The 17,971-nt window shown below is 35.3% G+C and overlaps 1 protein-coding gene across 1 annotated transcript in view; it reads left to right on the top strand.

Annotated features, from left to right (window-relative positions):
- The window catches only part of PREPL (prolyl endopeptidase like), a 51,811-nt gene that overhangs the window by 18,518 nt on the left and 15,322 nt on the right, over positions 1–17,971 (top strand). The window contains 6 exon segments of the mRNA XM_017862707.1: positions 3,521–3,643; positions 5,649–5,715; positions 6,275–6,481; positions 7,677–7,818; positions 11,204–11,420; positions 12,035–12,220. Coding sequence (XP_017718196.1) covers positions 3,521–3,643; positions 5,649–5,715; positions 6,275–6,481; positions 7,677–7,818; positions 11,204–11,420; positions 12,035–12,220 — 942 coding nt within the window.

The following is a 17,971-nucleotide window of genomic DNA, read 5'->3' as shown; positions in this document are numbered from 1 at the left end:
TCCGCCCGTCTCGGCCTCCCAAAGTGCTGGGATTACAGGCTTGAGCCACCGCGCCCGGCCCTATTTTCTTAAATAGTTGACATATGAAAAGATTAGCTGTTTCTTGAAGACCCAAGAAAGCTACCTTTCTGCATCTGGGCTTGGTGTCTCTTTCAAGAAGGGGACACTTAATTACCATTTAATTTCTGTAAGAGTTAGTGATTATCAGTTTTGCATTGTTTTAATAGGTTTCTAAAAGAACCAACTTTTAATTTGATTCTCTTTAGTTTCTTTGTTACCAATTTAATTTCAAAATTAACTTTCTTTCCTTTCTTCTACTTCCTTAAGATTTACTCTTTTTCTGTTTTCCTAAATTGAAATGCTTCATATTGCATTCTGTTTTTCAATTGCTGTGGATTTCTCTTTTTTCAATGTATTATTTGTTTATTGTTTATTATTCTTTTTGATGCTCAAATTGTCCAAAATGTGGCCAGCAGAAACCCCTTCAGTTGACACTTATATTCTTTTGACATGTCTCCATTAAACTTTGAGTACTTCTTATTTTCTGGCATAAGATTTCCCAAACCTACCATGTATTTTCTCCCTGCCCTAGCCTTAGAATTAGCCATTTACTAATGGCTAATTAGTCTTGACTGAAGGGCTGTCCATTGTCTTTCTACTTCACCATTTTTTTAATCTTTAGAGTTCAGCATCTTTGCCAAGATAAAGTTAACACATAACATTCTCCTATTTTATAACAGCTTTCATTGTTAAAATGATTTAGTGGTGGGCCACTTGGGAAGTGGAAAGGAGTGCTTCTTTTTACCAGTAATGGAGCGATAGTGTACCAGTAACCTTCTTAAAATCTGAAGGTAAAGCCATCCTTACCTCAGCTCCATTGAGGGGTAGTACATGCCTTTGAAACAACTGGACTACTTAAAGTATTAAGATACCTGGCTAAAATGGATGGCTTTAGCTGTGTACCCTAATGATATTGCTAGCTGAAATTGAAATGAAAGCTTAAAACACTTAGCAGGTGTCCTTGGGACAGAACAAAAACCAAAAGTAACCTGGAGTACTTAATGAATACTACATAAAATATCAGTTTCCATGGAAGTAATTCCTTTGGAAGAGTTACTTAGAACGCTGTTGAGTTCTGCTTGAAAATTTCATTAAGGCAGTCAAAAATCCTATTGCTTTCAGAGTTATTTTGGTTCAGATAAGCTCAGTTTATTTGGATTTATGACAGAAAAAATATTAATCAGGAATGTAAAGTTAAGAAGATGGGTTTTGGAGCCCGCTCTGTTGCTTTTGGCTCTGTGTTGGCTATGGCTGTCAGTAAGAATGAGTATTTAGAAGTGACAGAACCCAGCTCCATGACCTAGAATGTGCTTAAAAGCTACAGGGTAGTAGAGAGATAATCCTGACTCGACTTCAAAAGTTTTAATGGAGATTACAGAACAGACAATCCCGAATCTAGAAATGCAAAGGCAGCTCCTATTGCTATTTTACAGTTTCAGGATAGATTTCTAGTTATCTTCTGACTTATGATGGTGATATGAGGGGATTATTGATACAGATATCATGTCTCACCACTTTAAAGATCAACCATAGATTTTGTAGAAATGCTTTAAAAAATGAATGAAAAATAAAAATATAAGCCTCCAGTATTTGATCTTCAAATAATTACTCAAAAAATTAACTGTATGGAATGAGGTGGCACACACCTATAGTCCCGTCTACTTGGGAGGCTGAGGCAGGAAGATTGCTTGAACCCAGGAGTTTGAGTCCAGCCTGGGCAACATAGTGAGACCCTGTCTCTTAAAAAAAATTCAGAATATTATATGATTGTAAGTAGAGGCTAAATTGTTAAGTTGAGACTATCATAACAACCATTATTGCTAATTTTAATTAAATTCAAATAATAATGTATCCAAAAAAAATCTAAAAGGAAAACCTTTGTGAAAATGGTTATTTTCCATTTAATTTATTTTGGTGATTTTTCTGTTATATTCTTGTGTTTAATTTTAGATTGTACACTCTTTGTAACATAAACTGTATTTATAGCTTACATTCTCTACAATGTTGGTAAAGTATCTTAGACATATTTATGCAAGAAATACTTTCCAGCTGTTGGAGGTCTTTACCAAAGACTTAAGTCCCCCTTCTGTGCAAATCACTGTACAATTGTCATCTTTGGCAGAGAGCTGAAGTAAAAATTCTTGGCCAGAATTCCTTTGCTTAAACAAGGCAAATCACTGGAGTGTTGAATTATTGAACAGTTTTTAAATTTGAAAACTGAGGTTTTGCTTTATCCAAATTGTAATGATTTATATGATATTTATTTGCTTACCAGAACTCAAGTAAAACTCTTAGCTTATTAGTCACTCTTGATAAGACACAGTGAATGCTTATTTAGCTTTCATCTGTATCTCCACTCATGTTCATTAATTTTGTATTATTTTTCCTGGTTCTTCCTTTCATAAAGTGACCATACTGTTTTTCCTTAAAGAAACTGTAAAAGGAGCTCTGTTTCATTAGGCATTAATTCCTCTTTTTTTTTTTTTTTTTTGAGACAGGGTCTCACTCTGCATGCTGGAGTGCAATGGCATGATCACGCCTTACTGCAGCCTCGACCTCCCGGGCTCAGGTGATCCCTCCCACCTCAGCTTCCCAAGTAGCTGGGACTACAGGCATGTGCCATCACACCTGGCTAAATTCTTTTGTATTTTTTATAGAGATGGAGTCTCACCATGTTGCCCAGGCTGGTCTTGAATTCCTGGGCTCAAGTGGATCCAATTCTCCTTGGCCTCACCAAAAGGCTGGGGTTACAGGCCGTGAGCCACTGCGCCTCGCCAGGTTCACTTTTTTATTTGATAAACATTTCTGTTTTGGGGGTAGTTAGTTTCCCACAAGAAAAGAAAAATTATATCCAGTTGGTTCTCAGACCCATTTAAATCTTTAAATTTAAAAAGTAAAAAATTAATAATTAATGAAGTAGTGAAACTATTTCCTTACCACGTTCTGGCTGTGGAATAAAATAATAGTGAACATTTACTAGTAATGATATGATGTCTTCCACTTCTTTGGATATTGTCCCTTCCTTTAGGAGGTACTGTCAGTACTACAAACTCCAAATATTTTGTTATTTTACCTGACTTTCCTATTAAATATGTAAAAGTTCATGGAATTTTATTTTCTCCTTAATTGTGTACTGAATTTTCCCCATAGTATGTTCTGAACATTTTTCGAGCTGCTTAGTATTCCTTGCTGCTTAAAGACTTACTCATCTAAAATTAATCGTGATAACATCCAAATGTTCTATCTTACTTCCTTTGTTTACTTTTTTTAATGAAAAAGAGATCTTTTTATTCGATGAGGAACCTAGGAAAGACATTTAAAATCTGTGAAATGGCATGCTATTTAAATCTTATTTATTTTTTGTACAATATTAGGTCTATACCATAGACCTTATCTTTAAAAAGCAAAAGTTTTTTTCCCCTAGTTTGAAATATTTTGATCATAACAAAACTTTTTCCAGGATCTTCAGCCTGTTAAACAAGAAAACGAAAAACCCCTTCCAGAAAACATGGATGCATTTGAAAAAGTGAGAACAAAATTAGAAACACAGCCACAAGAAGAATATGAAATCATCAATGTGGAAGTAAGATATCTCATGTCTTTAAAAAAAATTTTTGATATTACCAATCAAGATGCAAATGAGATACCTTGTGGTTTAGAGACATAATCTACATCAAGATTATACTACTTTTGGCCTTTAAAATATGCTGAAAAACTTAAAAAGCAAAGACTTAACACATTGTGATCACAGAATGTGATCCTTTACATCTTTCAATAAATGTAATGATTGAAACTAAGATGAATTTTCAACTGTAATATATTAATTCTGGTTTTTGCAAACAATCAGTTCTGATTAAAAAAAAAAAAAATTAAGAGACAGGGTCTTACTATGTTGCCCAAGCTGATCTTGAACTCCTAGGCCCAAGGAACCCTCCCACCTTGGCCTCCCAAAGTGCTGAGATGATAGGTGTGAGCCGCCATGCCCAGCCCTGATTTAAGAATTTTTTTTTTTTTTTTTTTTTTTTGAGACGGAGTCTCGCTCTGTCACCCGGGCTGGAGTGCAGTGGCCGGATCTCAGGTCACTGCAAGCTCCGCCTCCCGGGTTCCCACCATTCTCCTGCCTCAGCCTCCCGAGTAGCCGGGACTACAGGCCCCGCCACCTCGCCCGGCTAGTTTTTTGTATTTTAGTAGAGATGGGGTTTCACCGTGTTAGCCAGGATAGTCTCGATCTCCTGACCTTGTGATCCGCCCGTCTCGGCCTCCCAAAGTGCTGGGATTACAGGTTTGAGCCACCGCGCCCGGCCCGATTTAAGAATTTTTTAATGATTCTAAGGAGAAGTTCACATGAAACTAGTTCATACTTTGTTATTATTTGAAAATTACTTGATTGTTTTGTCTAAATTTTTTAATAAAAGGAATTCACTTTAAGTAGTATAATACCATGAAAGCCAAGTATCTGTTTAACCATTTTATGGTTATCACAATCATAAATATTCAATCAAAATGAATTGAGGGCCGGCGCACAGTGGCTTACGCCTGTAATCCCAGCACTTCGGGAGGTCAAGGTGGGCAGATCACCTGAGGTCAGGAGTTCAAGACTAGCCTAGTCAACATGGTGAAACCCCATCTCTACTAAAAATACAAAACTTAGCTGGGCATGGTGGCGGGTGCCTGTAGTCCTAGTCACTCGGGAGGCTGAGGCAGGAGAATCGCTTCAACTCAGGATGCAGAGGTTGCAGTGAGCTGAGATTGCACCGCTGCACTCCAGCCTGGGTGACAGAACAAGACTCTGTCTCCAAAAAAATAAAAAAAGAAAGAAAGAAATGAATTGAATTTTCAATAAAATTGGAAAATAGAACCACAATAAGTGAAAATCACATACATAGTAGAATAGAAATAGTAGGTTAAGAATAAGGAACTCCAGGTTCAAATTATGTCACTAACAGATAATAAATGTGTTGTAAGCCACTGAAATCATATCAGCCAATCAATTACATTTAATATGTAGGCATTAGACAAGAACACTCTTTAAATTTTGGTAATAATCATTCTCTCAATTTCAAATTGTATTTGTCACCCTATAACAGATGAAATAGTTTGTGTTAAATCAAGACTGTGTATAGTTGTTGGTGACAGCATATTTTAAAGGAAAGAGTCTCAGAAAGTTATTGACTGGGTTTTCAGGCTAGTCTGAGCCACAGTTTCCTCATCTGCATCATTTTGGATTATCTTAAAGATGCCACTTGATTTCTGTTAATTGACCCCCACTGTACAGGTATCAGATGTTTCTAAAATATAGAAGTGGTTTGTACAGTTGTGAGAACTAATAGATTTTGTTATACCTTTTCTTTATTGCCTCTTGTTTATCTATTAAAAACCCCGCTAGTGGTCATGAACATATGAAAACCATATCTTATCAACTATATTGTAAAAATGGTCAATTTTATATTTCGTATGTATTCATTCATATACTTCAACAGGTCTGTTTTTTGTAAGAGGCCTCATTTCATCTTCATCTTGAATAGTCAGACCATGAAAAGGTTAATTAAATTGTTTTTAAGTAAATTGCGTGTTTCTTTTATCATCAGGTTAAACATGGTGGTTTTGTTTATTACCAAGAAGGTTGTTGCTTGGTTCGTTCCAAAGATGAAGAAGGTACACCACAATTTTCTTTTACATGCTCTAATTTTCAGATTTCATATTTTATAGGAAATTTATTAATTTCTCAAAGATAGAGAAAAGATTTTTTTAAATATTATTTCTGAATTTTTTTAAATGACTAGTTTTTAATCTCTGGGTTTGTGTAAGATATAGTTAGACTCAGAAGCTTTGGCAGGGAGAATGGAGACGGCATCTAGCATTTTTTGAGCATCTGCTGTGTCTTAGGTACTATGCTAGGCACTTGACATATATTATTAATTGTCATTTATATTCACTTAACTTTCTAGATTCTGTATGGTCTGTAAATACTAAACTAGACTATAACAATATCAAATAATGTCTCAGGTTGATGCACGGAATAATATTGAATAGCATAAGGTAATATTAAATAACTTATTGTCAGTTTATGTGCAAGTTAAGCTGCCATTGTTGAAAGAAGCTAGGATATGACCTCTTACAGAATGGGAATTCTAATTTAAAACATTAAAATACAGTTTTAATTTTTTAAAGTACATCCTGTGAAAGTATCACTTTCATATTTTTCTTTATGCAGCAGACAATGATAATTATGAAGTTTTATTCAATTTGGAGGAACTTAAGTTAGACCAACCCTTCATTGATTGTATCAGAGTTGCTCCAGATGAAAAATATGTGGCTGCCAAGATAAGAACTGAGGATTCTGAAGCATCTACCTGTGTAATTATAAAGCTCAGCGATCAGCCTGTAATGGAAGTTTCTTTCCCAAATGTGTCCAGTTTTGGTAAGCCACCAACCAAAATAGTCCTCTGTGTTGAAAGGCAACAGTAACACTTTTGAAACATTTTTTTTGGCCCATGTGAGTGAGGGAGAAGGTGAATGCCTGATCCACATATCCCTGTGCACTATACATCTTCCTATGTACCTCTTATTCAGGAAACCTTGCCTTATTTAACTATATATCTAGATGGGTAATTTTGAAATACTCGTGTTTTTGAAAGAGTTATAATTAGAGTCCGTGTCGTACAATACATTTTGATTTATCAGTAATTCTTTGCCAAATTATTATCTAGAATAAATTTTTACACATAAGTTGCATCTTAATATTTTATTCAACTTTAAGCTTGAATATATTTTTTCAATTTCATGTTATCTTATAGAACTGTTAACAGCAAATTGCCCAAAGTCACTGCCCAAAGAACTTGGTATGTGTTAAACTAACCTATTTATCAATGGAAGCTGTGACATTTTTGGTAACAGAACTAACTTTAAATTTAGCATCAAGTGGTACATATGTTACATTTTGTCCTCTCTTTTCATATTCTGCCATCATTTTCTCCATTGTTTAAATATTATTGCAGTGAATTGAAATTATACCCTAACTATTGAATTCTAAGACATATTTTGTACATTTTAACTTGTGAAATCACGGTGCATATTATACAATGATGATTTACAATCACTGTCAGCCAGGTGGCAGTCATGATGTAATTGTGTGCAAACTTCTGTTGACAGCTTCTGGTAGGATCAAGAATCAGCATAAAATTGTGTTTGGTAGTTGGAGATATCCTGTGGCTTGAAAGCAGACAGAGAAGGTGGTTTACACATGAGAGAAAGATGCAGTATTTCTTCAAACTTACAGTTTCAAGTTGTAGACTGAAACAGAATTCACCTCCTAAAAGCAAATGTGACTTTACCAATGTATTTGCTAAATATTGAGCATTTAGCTCTTATTTAGAAACTTGAGTACCCTGAGACTGATAACTACTTGAAACCTTGGAATGGTGTAGTAGTGGTTTATTCTCAGGAAAGCTCTCTGGCTTATATACAGCACAGATTAGATACAGTCAAATATTTAGATTTCCAGGGATAAACTTGTATATGTTCTTACTGGCATTCAGAATTAGAATGTGCTATGCCTTTTTTTTTTTAATGGTATGTAGGTGATTATGTATAATTATCTCATTATTTTCTTTCAGAATGGGTAAAGGATGAGGAAGATGAAGATGTTTTATTCTACACCTTCCAGAGGAACCTTCGCTGTCATGACGTATATCGAGCCACTTTTGGTGATAACAAACGTAATGAACGTTTTACACAGAAAAGACCCAAGGTACTAGAGTAACATAATTAAATCTTTTCTCCAGAACATTTCTCCATTTATTTAAAGTACTGACCTTGGTTGACTTAAAATGTTTATTTTGGTTGGAACCAGGAATAATAAGGCTAAAACGATCATTCTTTTATTAGTTGTTCGTATTCAAAATTGGAGTCTGGTAATATTCAAAATCAGAGTAAATACAAATATGTCACCACCATTTTATTAAAAACTGAAATTGATTTTGTGAATTACAACATAGTTCATTCATGTAAATTCATGACGACCTAGAACTGCTAGATTGTGAACAGACTGAGTCTGTTTCACCTTTGCATGTTAATTGATAAGCATGTTAATTGATAAGGGTGCCAGGTTTGTATAGTGCTATTTAGTCAGTATCTATTGCTTAAATAAATGGTATACTTAGATAGGCATCTCTCTTTCACACTAAAACTTTACCCTTGTTCCTGATGATTGTTGAGTACCTTTTAACCATTAAATTCTTAGTAATATATAGAAGAATTTAAAGTATGTGTTGTTACTAAATTATAAATTAAATTTCAAAAATGTATTATTGTGCTAGGTGAAAAAATTGAATATATGTTATGGTTTCAATTGGGTATCAAGGAAAAAAGATGCATTTTTTAGAAGATTGAAAGGAAATATACCCAAAGCACTAACAATGGTTTTTTTTCTACTTTTCTTTTGTGATAAGCATTATTATTTTTATAATCATAGAGAAAATACATTTTAAATTTTAAAATATCAATATAAATAATTGGAAAAAAAGATTAACATCTAGTTCTTTACATTCTTATATGTTTTTTTTTTTTTTATGAGACGGAGTCTCGCTCTGTCGGCCTCCGCGGGCTGGAGTGCAGTGGGCCGGCCGTGTCTTCAAGTCACTGCAAGCTCCGCCCTCCCTAGCGGTCACGCGCATTCCTGGCTCAGCCTTCCCCAAGTAGCTGGGACTAGCCGCGCCCCACCTCGCCCTGGTCTCGTTTTTTTGTATTTTTTTAGTAGAGAAAGCGGGGTTTCACAGTGTTACCAGGATGGTCTGGATTCTCCGACCTCGTGATCCGCCCGTTCTCGCCCCTCCAAAGTGGGCTGGGATTAGGCAGCTTGAGCCACCGGCACGCGGGCCACATTTCTTATATTCTTTTAGACATATTTTACCTTAGAGCCGCTTGTGTTCTCACTTCCTGTAACCACATATCTACCAACTATTTGATCATGTAGTGATCAAATATATATAAACAAAAATATATAAAAACAGCAAAGAATGTTGAAAATAAAGAGCAAAGTAGGGTAGGGGGCTTGCCCTACAATTATATATTAAAGCATATAAAGCAATAACAGTAAAAATAATAAAAATTGATAGACAAATAATAGAGCCTAGAATAAATAACTCTAAAACAGATCTTAGTATATATGAAAATGTATAGGATCAAAGGCATCACAAACAAATGAAAAATGAATGGGTGTTATTTTATAATGCAATGGGAAATATTATTTGGAAAAAAATAATTTTCATCATTGCATATGTCAGCATACATTCCTAAGAGATTTAAAGAATCCATTGAGAAAAATAATTTTTTTAATTAGATGAAAATATAAGCTTTTTACTCAGCTTGGTTGGAATATTTTTGAAACGTAAAATCAATATAAGAAAGTACAAAGGGTAGTAGCAGTCTCGATTACCTAAAATATTAAACTCCAGTCAAAACTATAAAACTATTGTAAATAGTTAAAATCTAGATAACAAAATGGAAGAAAGTGTTTTCAACAAAAAGACAAGTTTATATTCTTAATTTTTTTTTTTTTTTTTTTTTGAAATGGAGTCTCGTTCTGTTGCCCAGACTGGAGTGCAGTGTTGCGATCTCAGCTCACTGCAACCTCTGCCTCCCAGGTTCAAGCGATTCTCCTGCCTCAGCCTCCCAGGTAGCTGGGATTACAGGCACCTGCCACCATACCTGGCTAACTTTCGTATTTTTTGTGGAGATGGGGTTTCACCATGTTGGCCAGAGTGGTCTTGAACTCCTCATCTCAGGTGATCTGCCTGCTTTGGCCTCCCAAAGTGCTGGGATTACAGGTGTGAGCCACTGCACCCAGCCAATATTCTTAATTTATAAAGGACTATTTACATACTAATAATTTAAGCTACATTCCAAGTTTAAAATAGATACATTTCACAAAAGAAATACGACTGACAAATGAACATGGTAATGTGATCCAATACAGAAGAAATTTTACCAAACTATAATCAGCTGTTATTTGGGGGCACTGGGATTCTTTATATTTTTCAGTAGTTTCAGTATAAATTACTTTTATAATAAGGAAAACTATAAATATAACATTTAAAGCCACCCAGTACGTTAGTATAGTGCTTCTAGGATATTATTTGATTATATTCATCAAGTCATAAAAATACACTTAATTATTAAATTAGTATTTCCATTTCTAAAAATTTGTCCTGGGAAAATAATTGTGAAGATCATGGAAGGGGAAAATATCTTCATGAATATGTTCCTTGTTATATTGTTTATTATAATGAAACATTAAAATCTAAATTTTTAAGAATTATCATATATAATATTAGGTAGCCATTAAACCTGTTATAATATTAGGTAGCCATTAAAAATAATAATCACGAAGACTTTCAACTCATGTAGCGAGAAAATGAATATTATATGAAATAAGAAATACAGAATCAAAAATTTTATCTATATTATAATTACATCTATTTAAAGACATGCATGAAATATAAATATACCTTAGAAGGAAAAATATAAAAGTAAAATAGCTATGTTAATGTTTTAAATGTGTTACATTAGTAAGATTGTGAAGGGTTTTCTTCCTATTCTATTTTGTTGTGAAAACTGGGAGAGAGGGAAAAAAAACCCAAGATGCATACAGAGAAAGAAGAAAATAAAAATAACTCCATGTCTCTTTTATTCCCTATTTGTGTCTCCTATAGAAATTTTATCTCCTCTCCTCAGCAAAAAGCTGTGTTATCTACTCATGTGATTGAGATATGACGTCTGTAGTTTACCTTGAAATGCATCCAAATAAAGATGGATTAATAGATGCATAGATATGTGATAAAGTAAATATAGCAAAGTGTTAGCAATGATGGAATCGAGATGGTTTTTTCAACTTTTCTGTATTTTGAAAACATTTATGATAAAATGTTAGAAGTAAATGATTTTGAATGCCCTTTAGGAGAAAATGAAAAAATAATAGCTAACTGTTAAAGTTACAAGTGATATTCACTAAGGAATTATTTTTATTTCCTATCCGCATTGTAAATCAACATGTATACCGACCACCTCTGAGATACTGTCCTTAACAAGGTAGCATGCATCTGAAATAAACTGTGATCTCATGTTTCTCTCTCTGTCTCTCTAGCTACTTTGTTTTCCTTTATCTTACAAAAGATAGTCGTTTCCTCACCATAAATATTATGAACAAGACTACTTCTGAAGTGTGGTTGATAGATGGCCTGAGCCCTTGGGACCCACCAGTGCTTATTCAGAAGCGAATACATGGGGTCCTTTACTATGTTGAACACAGAGATGATGAATTATACATTCTCACTAATGTTGGAGAGCCTACAGAATTTAAGGTAATCCTAGATGCTCCTTGTTCCCATTTGGGCTGTTAAGAAGTGTCACACTTTGATCAACTACATTTCTTGCTCCCAGAGCTCATTGTTTTATAAATTGATGCCACCTTCCTATGTATAACCAATCCCATTTCTTTTCCCTTAGAGCTAATGCTTCTACATATTTTCATTGTGCCTAAAAAGTTAGTAAGTAAAACATATTCTGTCCTGAGTTTATGTTATCAAAATCAAACTTAGTAGCTTAAAAGAGCAAACTTATAAACTCGTGATTTTATGAGTTGGCAATTTGGATTGATCTCAGCTAGGCAGTTCTTCTGCTGGTATCAGCTAAACTCACTGATGTATCTGTAGTCAGTCAGCTAGCTGTCAATGCCCTCACTCAAATGTCCAGTGGTTGGCTAAGCACTGGGTCATACTGTCTCGCCACCCAGCAGGCTAGTCAGGACTCATTCATATGGTGATGGTCACACTTTATCCCTGATGTAGAGTTAGTTCCTTCAGCTCTTCATAAAATAGTGAGGACTAGTATGGTCTAGTTCTCAGTGATTTCATCTCTGGATGCTGTAGCCTTCATGTTTTCTTACCTATATGTCTTCTAACTTTGTTCCATGTAGCTAATGAGAACAGCAGCTGATACCCCTGCAATTATGAATTGGGATCTATTTTTTACGATGAAGAGAAATACAAAAGTGATAGACTTGGACATGTTTAAGGATCACTGTGTTCTATTTCTGAAGCACAGCAATCTCCTTTATGTTAATGTGATTGGTCTAGCTGATGATTCAGTTCGGTCTCTAAAGGTATGTTTAATTTTCAGAAGTTAATACTATTAATCAAAATATATATGCAGTTTAGTTTAACAGAACATCACATTTTGAATAGTGGCAACAGTGTTCTTTTTCTTAAAAGGAATTTAATTTAAATGGAATTTAGCAAAGTCACTGTTGGGTTTAGGAGGGTTATCTTAGAATTACTTAGAGGATCTTGCTTTTTATGCAGTTTTACTTAAAACAGTGTCTTTATGGCATGGACTTCAGAAGTAGAGTTAAGTGCTAATATTTCTCTTTCTGTATTTCTCTATACCTCATATATCTCTACAACTTTAGGTATAGCAATAACTCAGGTCAAACTTTGTAACTAGTGCCTAAACACTGACTGCTGCTCCCCCGTCCCACATCCCCAGCAGGGACAATAGTGGTACCCACTGTGTTTTAGCCACTACATGCTTGTGTCTGCATCATCTCTCTGCCAGTTTTCTTATCCACGGGGAATGCAGCGAGCAAACTTTGGTTTCTTTCAATGTAGGAGTAGCAGTGATCTCCACAGCAGCACAGAAGGGTAATAGTGGCAAGACTGCTTGGCAAGCTGACTAGTTGATACTACTTGTGGCTACCAGGAAAGATAACCTGCCTTCACAAGTGAACTTCCTAAAATTGGTGAATGACAACCTTATTGCCCAGTTTTAAAGCAGCATTAACATGGGAGTTAAGGTAGTAGGCACTGAAGGAAAGAGGATGGCTTCCATTTTGTTTGATATGAAAAGAGTTATTGAGCCAGTTGATGAGAAAACAGCATAGAGCACTTATATGTCCCTAACTCCAGTATTGTTAAAACTCCTGTCAAAATGCAATTTCAATCAATTCAGTGGCTTTTTATTGAACTTTTATGTGCACAATACTGTATCGGGCATTATAGAGTCGAAAGCTGTTAAAGTAGAATATCCTAGCCTTAAGGAGGATATAGTTAATCATAAGATTAGACTAGTACACAAAGGTTAAGTATATCATGGATTTAAATAAGTAATATCAAAAACATAAAATGTGCTGTGGGGCCCAAACTAGAGAAAGAAGGTCCAGGCAAGCTTTTGGTAAAGTTGGTTGAATGTGAAATAAACCAAAGAGGAGAGAGAGGATTTTGACAGGTGGAGAGGGGATGGTATTCCAAGATGAGAAAGCCATCAAATGAAGCTCTATGCTCTGACATTCAGAAAATGTTTGGGGAACTGTTAATTGTTCTGTTTTATTAAAGCGCTATACATTTCTGGGGATGAAGCCATGATTTGACTTTTGTGAGTGTCAATTTGAGGAATTTATTAATAAATTATGAAAGGTAACATTTTAAGTTTTTGAGCAAGGGAATGGTTTGAGGAGTGACAGCCATATTAGGATACACTAAACCAAAAAGAAGTAAGCGGCAGGAAGCTAGTTTTGAGATTGTTTTATTGGTATAAATAAGAAATAACAAGGACCTGAAACAACTGAAATTCTCCAGCTACTCCCTAAAATCAGAAGATCAAATGCAATGTCCAGTCTCTTAGGACACTATGTAAGTGTCCTAAAACCAAAATGGTGATTGACTTGAGGTATTTCCTTATTGTCTTCATCTGCTGGAGTGCAAAGTATTTCTTTTCACTTGCTAATTTTTAAAATTTTAATATTATTATTTTAGATAGTATTTCTTTTTTTTTAACTTTTACTTTCAGGGGTACATGTGCAGGTGGGTTTAATAGATAAATTGTGTGTCACAGGGGTTTAATATACCTATTGTTTTGTCACTCAGGTAATAAGCATAGTACACAATAGGTAGTTTTTCAGTCCTCACCCTCCTTTAACCCTCAGGTAGGCCCCAGTGTCTGTTACTCTCTCCCTTGTGTCTATGTGGACTCAAATGTTTAGCTCCCACTTTTAAGTGAGAACATGTGGTGTTTGATTTTTTGTTCCTCTGTTGGCTTGCTTAGGATAATGGCCTCCAGCTTCATCCATGTTGCTGCAAAGAACATTATCTCTTTCTTTTTTACGGCTGCGTAGTATTCTGTGGTGTATCTGTACCACATTTTCTGTATCCAGTCTATCACTGATGGACATTTAGGTTGATTCCATGTCTTTGCTATTGTGATGAACATAATGTGTGCATGTGTCTTTGTGGTAGAGCGATTTGTATTCCTTTGGTTATATACCCAATAATGGGACTGCTGAGTCAAATCATAGTTCCGTTTTACATTCTTTGAGAAATTCCCAAACTGCTTTCCACAGTGGCTGAACTTACATTTCCACTAGCAGTGTATAAGCTTTTCCTTTTTTCTACAGCCTCACCAGCATGTTATATTTTGACTTTGTAACTACAGTCATGCTAGCTGATGTGAGATGGTATCTCATTGTGGTTTTGATTTGCATTCCTCTAATGATTAGTGATGTTGAGCACTGTTTTCGTATGCTTGTTGGCTGCATGTATGTCTTCTTGTAAAAATGACTGTTCATGTCCTTTGCCCACTTTTTTATGGTGGTGGGATTTTTTTCTGTTTTTGTCTGTCTGTTTTGCTTGTTAATTTAAGTTCCTTATAAATTCTGGATACTAGACCTTTGTCAGATGCATAGTTTGTGAATATTTCTTCCCATTCTGAGGTTGTCTGTTTACTCTGTTGATAGTTTATTTTGCTGTGCAGGAGCTCTTTAGTTTCCATTTGCCGATTTTTGGTTTTGTTGCAATTGCTTTGGCATCTTTGTCATAAAATCTTTGCCCTTGTCTAGAATTATATTTCCTAGGTTTTCTTCAAGGGTTTTTATAGTCTTAGGTTTTACATTTAAGTCTTCAATTCATCTTAAGTTGATTTTTATATATGGTGTAAGGAAGGGATCCAGTTTAACATCTTCTGCCTATGGCTAACCATTTACATGTTAACTGGTGCTAAATTTAGACATTTTCAATTGGGAAACTGGTGGAGCATCTATTCTTATTTCAATCTGTATGAATAGGAATGGGAGAGGATATATAATTTCTAGCAGTGCACTTGTTACAACAAAATTCTATGTCAGGAAAGTTAGAAATGTCATGTGGAGTTTACTCTGCTATATCATTTGACTTCTAAGTAAATAATGACCTTTTATATTTTTTGTAAGTATTCTTATTTTAAAGATATGCCCCAGTTTCCATGGTTTTAAATTCCATTAGAACAAACATTATGCCTTTAATTTATTCTGTATCTTCTATCTCTTCATTTTCTGACCCTTCCCAAATGATAGTACCTATTATGACTTGTATGATGTTCTAGTCATCATCAAGTGGAATTAAATACTACTTGATCTTTCTGGTTAGTACCTGGTATATAATAAAGAGAATTTTATAGATCAGACCATTTTTATGAACCTGGATAATATTAATTAATATCCACAGATAGTGCCATACACAAAAGACAAAATATTTAACCAAAGTGTGAGTGCATTATAAAATATTTCTATATGTAATATCTCTGCCTAGTAGGCACTTGACTAAAAGATTTTTTTAAATTCAATCTCAGCCTGTAATCCCAGCACTTCGGGAGACCAAGGCAGGCGGATCACCTGAGGTCAGGGGTTCAGGACCACCCTGGCCAACATGGCAAAACCTTGTCTCTACTAAAAATACAAAAAATATAAAATACAAAAAATACTAAAAATACAAAAACTAGCCAGGCATGGTGGCAGGCGCCTATAGTCCCAGCTATTCTGGAGGCTGAGGCAAGAGAGTTGCTTGAACCCGGAAAGTGGAGGCTGCAGTGAGCCAAGATCAAGCCACTGCATTCCAGCCTGGGTGCAAGAGCAAGACTCCGTCTCTAAATAAATAAATAAATTCTGTCTTAGCAATAGAAATGTAAAACCCTTCACATACTCGCCTCCTATCCTTGGTCATCATGCCATCAGTATTTTCTGGAAGTATTTTTTTTTTTTTTTTTTTGGGTCACAAAAAGAAGTTATGATATTTAATTGAGGCCAGTTGGGATGTTTTTTGCTATATGCTAACATCAGTTTTATTTAGAGGAGGAGTCTGCATACTCAGGCCAATTTTCTTTGGGCATGTATGTCTTAATCATTCTTTTGATGAAATAACTATAGTTTGCTGTTAGAGTGCTAACACTGAACCTGTTTCTGTCAGGTATCTAAGGAATGTCTCCCTGTCTCCTGGCCTACATACTCTCTGGTGCTGTCCATTAATATACACAGATACACTACAGGCTTATCTCAATAGGAAACTAACTTAAGATATCCTTGAGTTAGTTAATACTTATATCTGCATTAGCTGGATGAACTTTTAAAAGTCCATAGCCTTGAAACAGTTTTTATTATGATTAAAACATTAACGTTGGTCCCATTAGTTTTAGAAAACACCAAAATACTTTTGATTTACTGGAACCACTTGGTCTAAAGCTAAGACAGCTTACTACATGGGTCACATAGAGACTGTCCTGAAGTCTCACCAAAGGGCAGAAAAACTTGAGCTTCCATGGGCTAAGGAACCTTGTACCCTCACTCTGAGGCCTGGTTATGAGGTTTGTAGCAGTGCTGCTTTTTTTCCCCTCTCAAGTCTCAGTTTGCTTGCTTATAACTGCTACCAGATTTCTCAATTTTTGTTTACATTTTACTCTCCAGTTATGGCTTAAATTTAAATAGACAAGTTATCCTTTAAAACAACCCTCAATGTGAGAAGCATACATTAGGAACTTTTAGAGATTGCCACTAATGTGTTTCATGAAAATAGATTTTTTTTTTTATTAAGAAGAAGAAATTTGCTCAGAGAACATAAACTCTGGCTGTAGTTGCTGCATGTGGAATGGTATCCTCTTTATGCACAAATCCCCGGCTGCCCTTTTCAATAGTGCCCACCAGTGATGTTTCTGTGCCTCTGATTTTCTAAGGAATTTGCTCTTTCTACAATTACTCAGGAAAAGAAAGGCAATTTTCTTTTAATATTCTGCCTCTCGGTACCATTTCTAACACTCTGTCAACCTGCTTACCAGAGTTCTTTAAAAGGTGTAAGAGGGATGTTAGTGGAAGGCTTGAAGCTGGACCCTGCTGCTCTAAGAGAATAAATTTTGATTCCTTTCCTTTTTTCTTAAAGTTAAGAACTTTGAGTATAATAGCTGTGAGTCTCTCAGAGTAGATGTGCCAGAAAAGGTTTTGTTCTGCACAATGGTTAGCCTAGGAGCTAAAAGTTAGAAACAAATTACAAATGCCTTAATGCTGCTGAGCCCGTTTATAGCCCTGAAATAATAACTGTCATCACTGTGGCTATCCAGGCAGCAGGGTAAGGACTGGTGGGTAAATTATGAAAAACACACTCACGTGAGGGATTTCACGTTCTTTGAGAATGGAGATCTTGGCAGTGTCGGTAGGTTCTGGAATTACTATTTGATTTGCTCTTATTCTTCCATTTTACTATTTTATTATCTAAGCTTATACCCCAAAATAAACTTTTATGTTAAAGCCAATTTCATGTAAAGCTAGAATCATAAATCATTTTCCTACAGTTTGTCTTATTTTATTGGTCATTAATGTACAATTTTGTTTTTTATTTGAAATATACTTTGTTGTGATAAAGTAATCCTTGAATGAGGCATCGTGTGGTAACAAAAAGTAAACTACATATCCACATCATCTTGTTTGGAGAAGACTTATAAATTTAATTAATGGGCCGGGCGCGGTGGCTCAAGCCTGTAATCCCAGCACTTTGGGAGGCTGAGACGGGCGGATCACGAGGTCAGGAGATCCAGACCATCCTGGCTAACACGGTGAAACCCC

Source organism: Rhinopithecus bieti, unplaced genomic scaffold (genome assembly GCF_001698545.2).
Source record: "Rhinopithecus bieti isolate Rb0 unplaced genomic scaffold, ASM169854v2 scaffold_61117, whole genome shotgun sequence".
In the NCBI taxonomy this organism is placed as follows: Eukaryota; Metazoa; Chordata; class Mammalia; order Primates; family Cercopithecidae; genus Rhinopithecus; species Rhinopithecus bieti.
The sequence above is the reverse complement of the archived record's forward strand: the minus strand, read 5'-3'. Positions and strand labels throughout refer to the sequence as shown.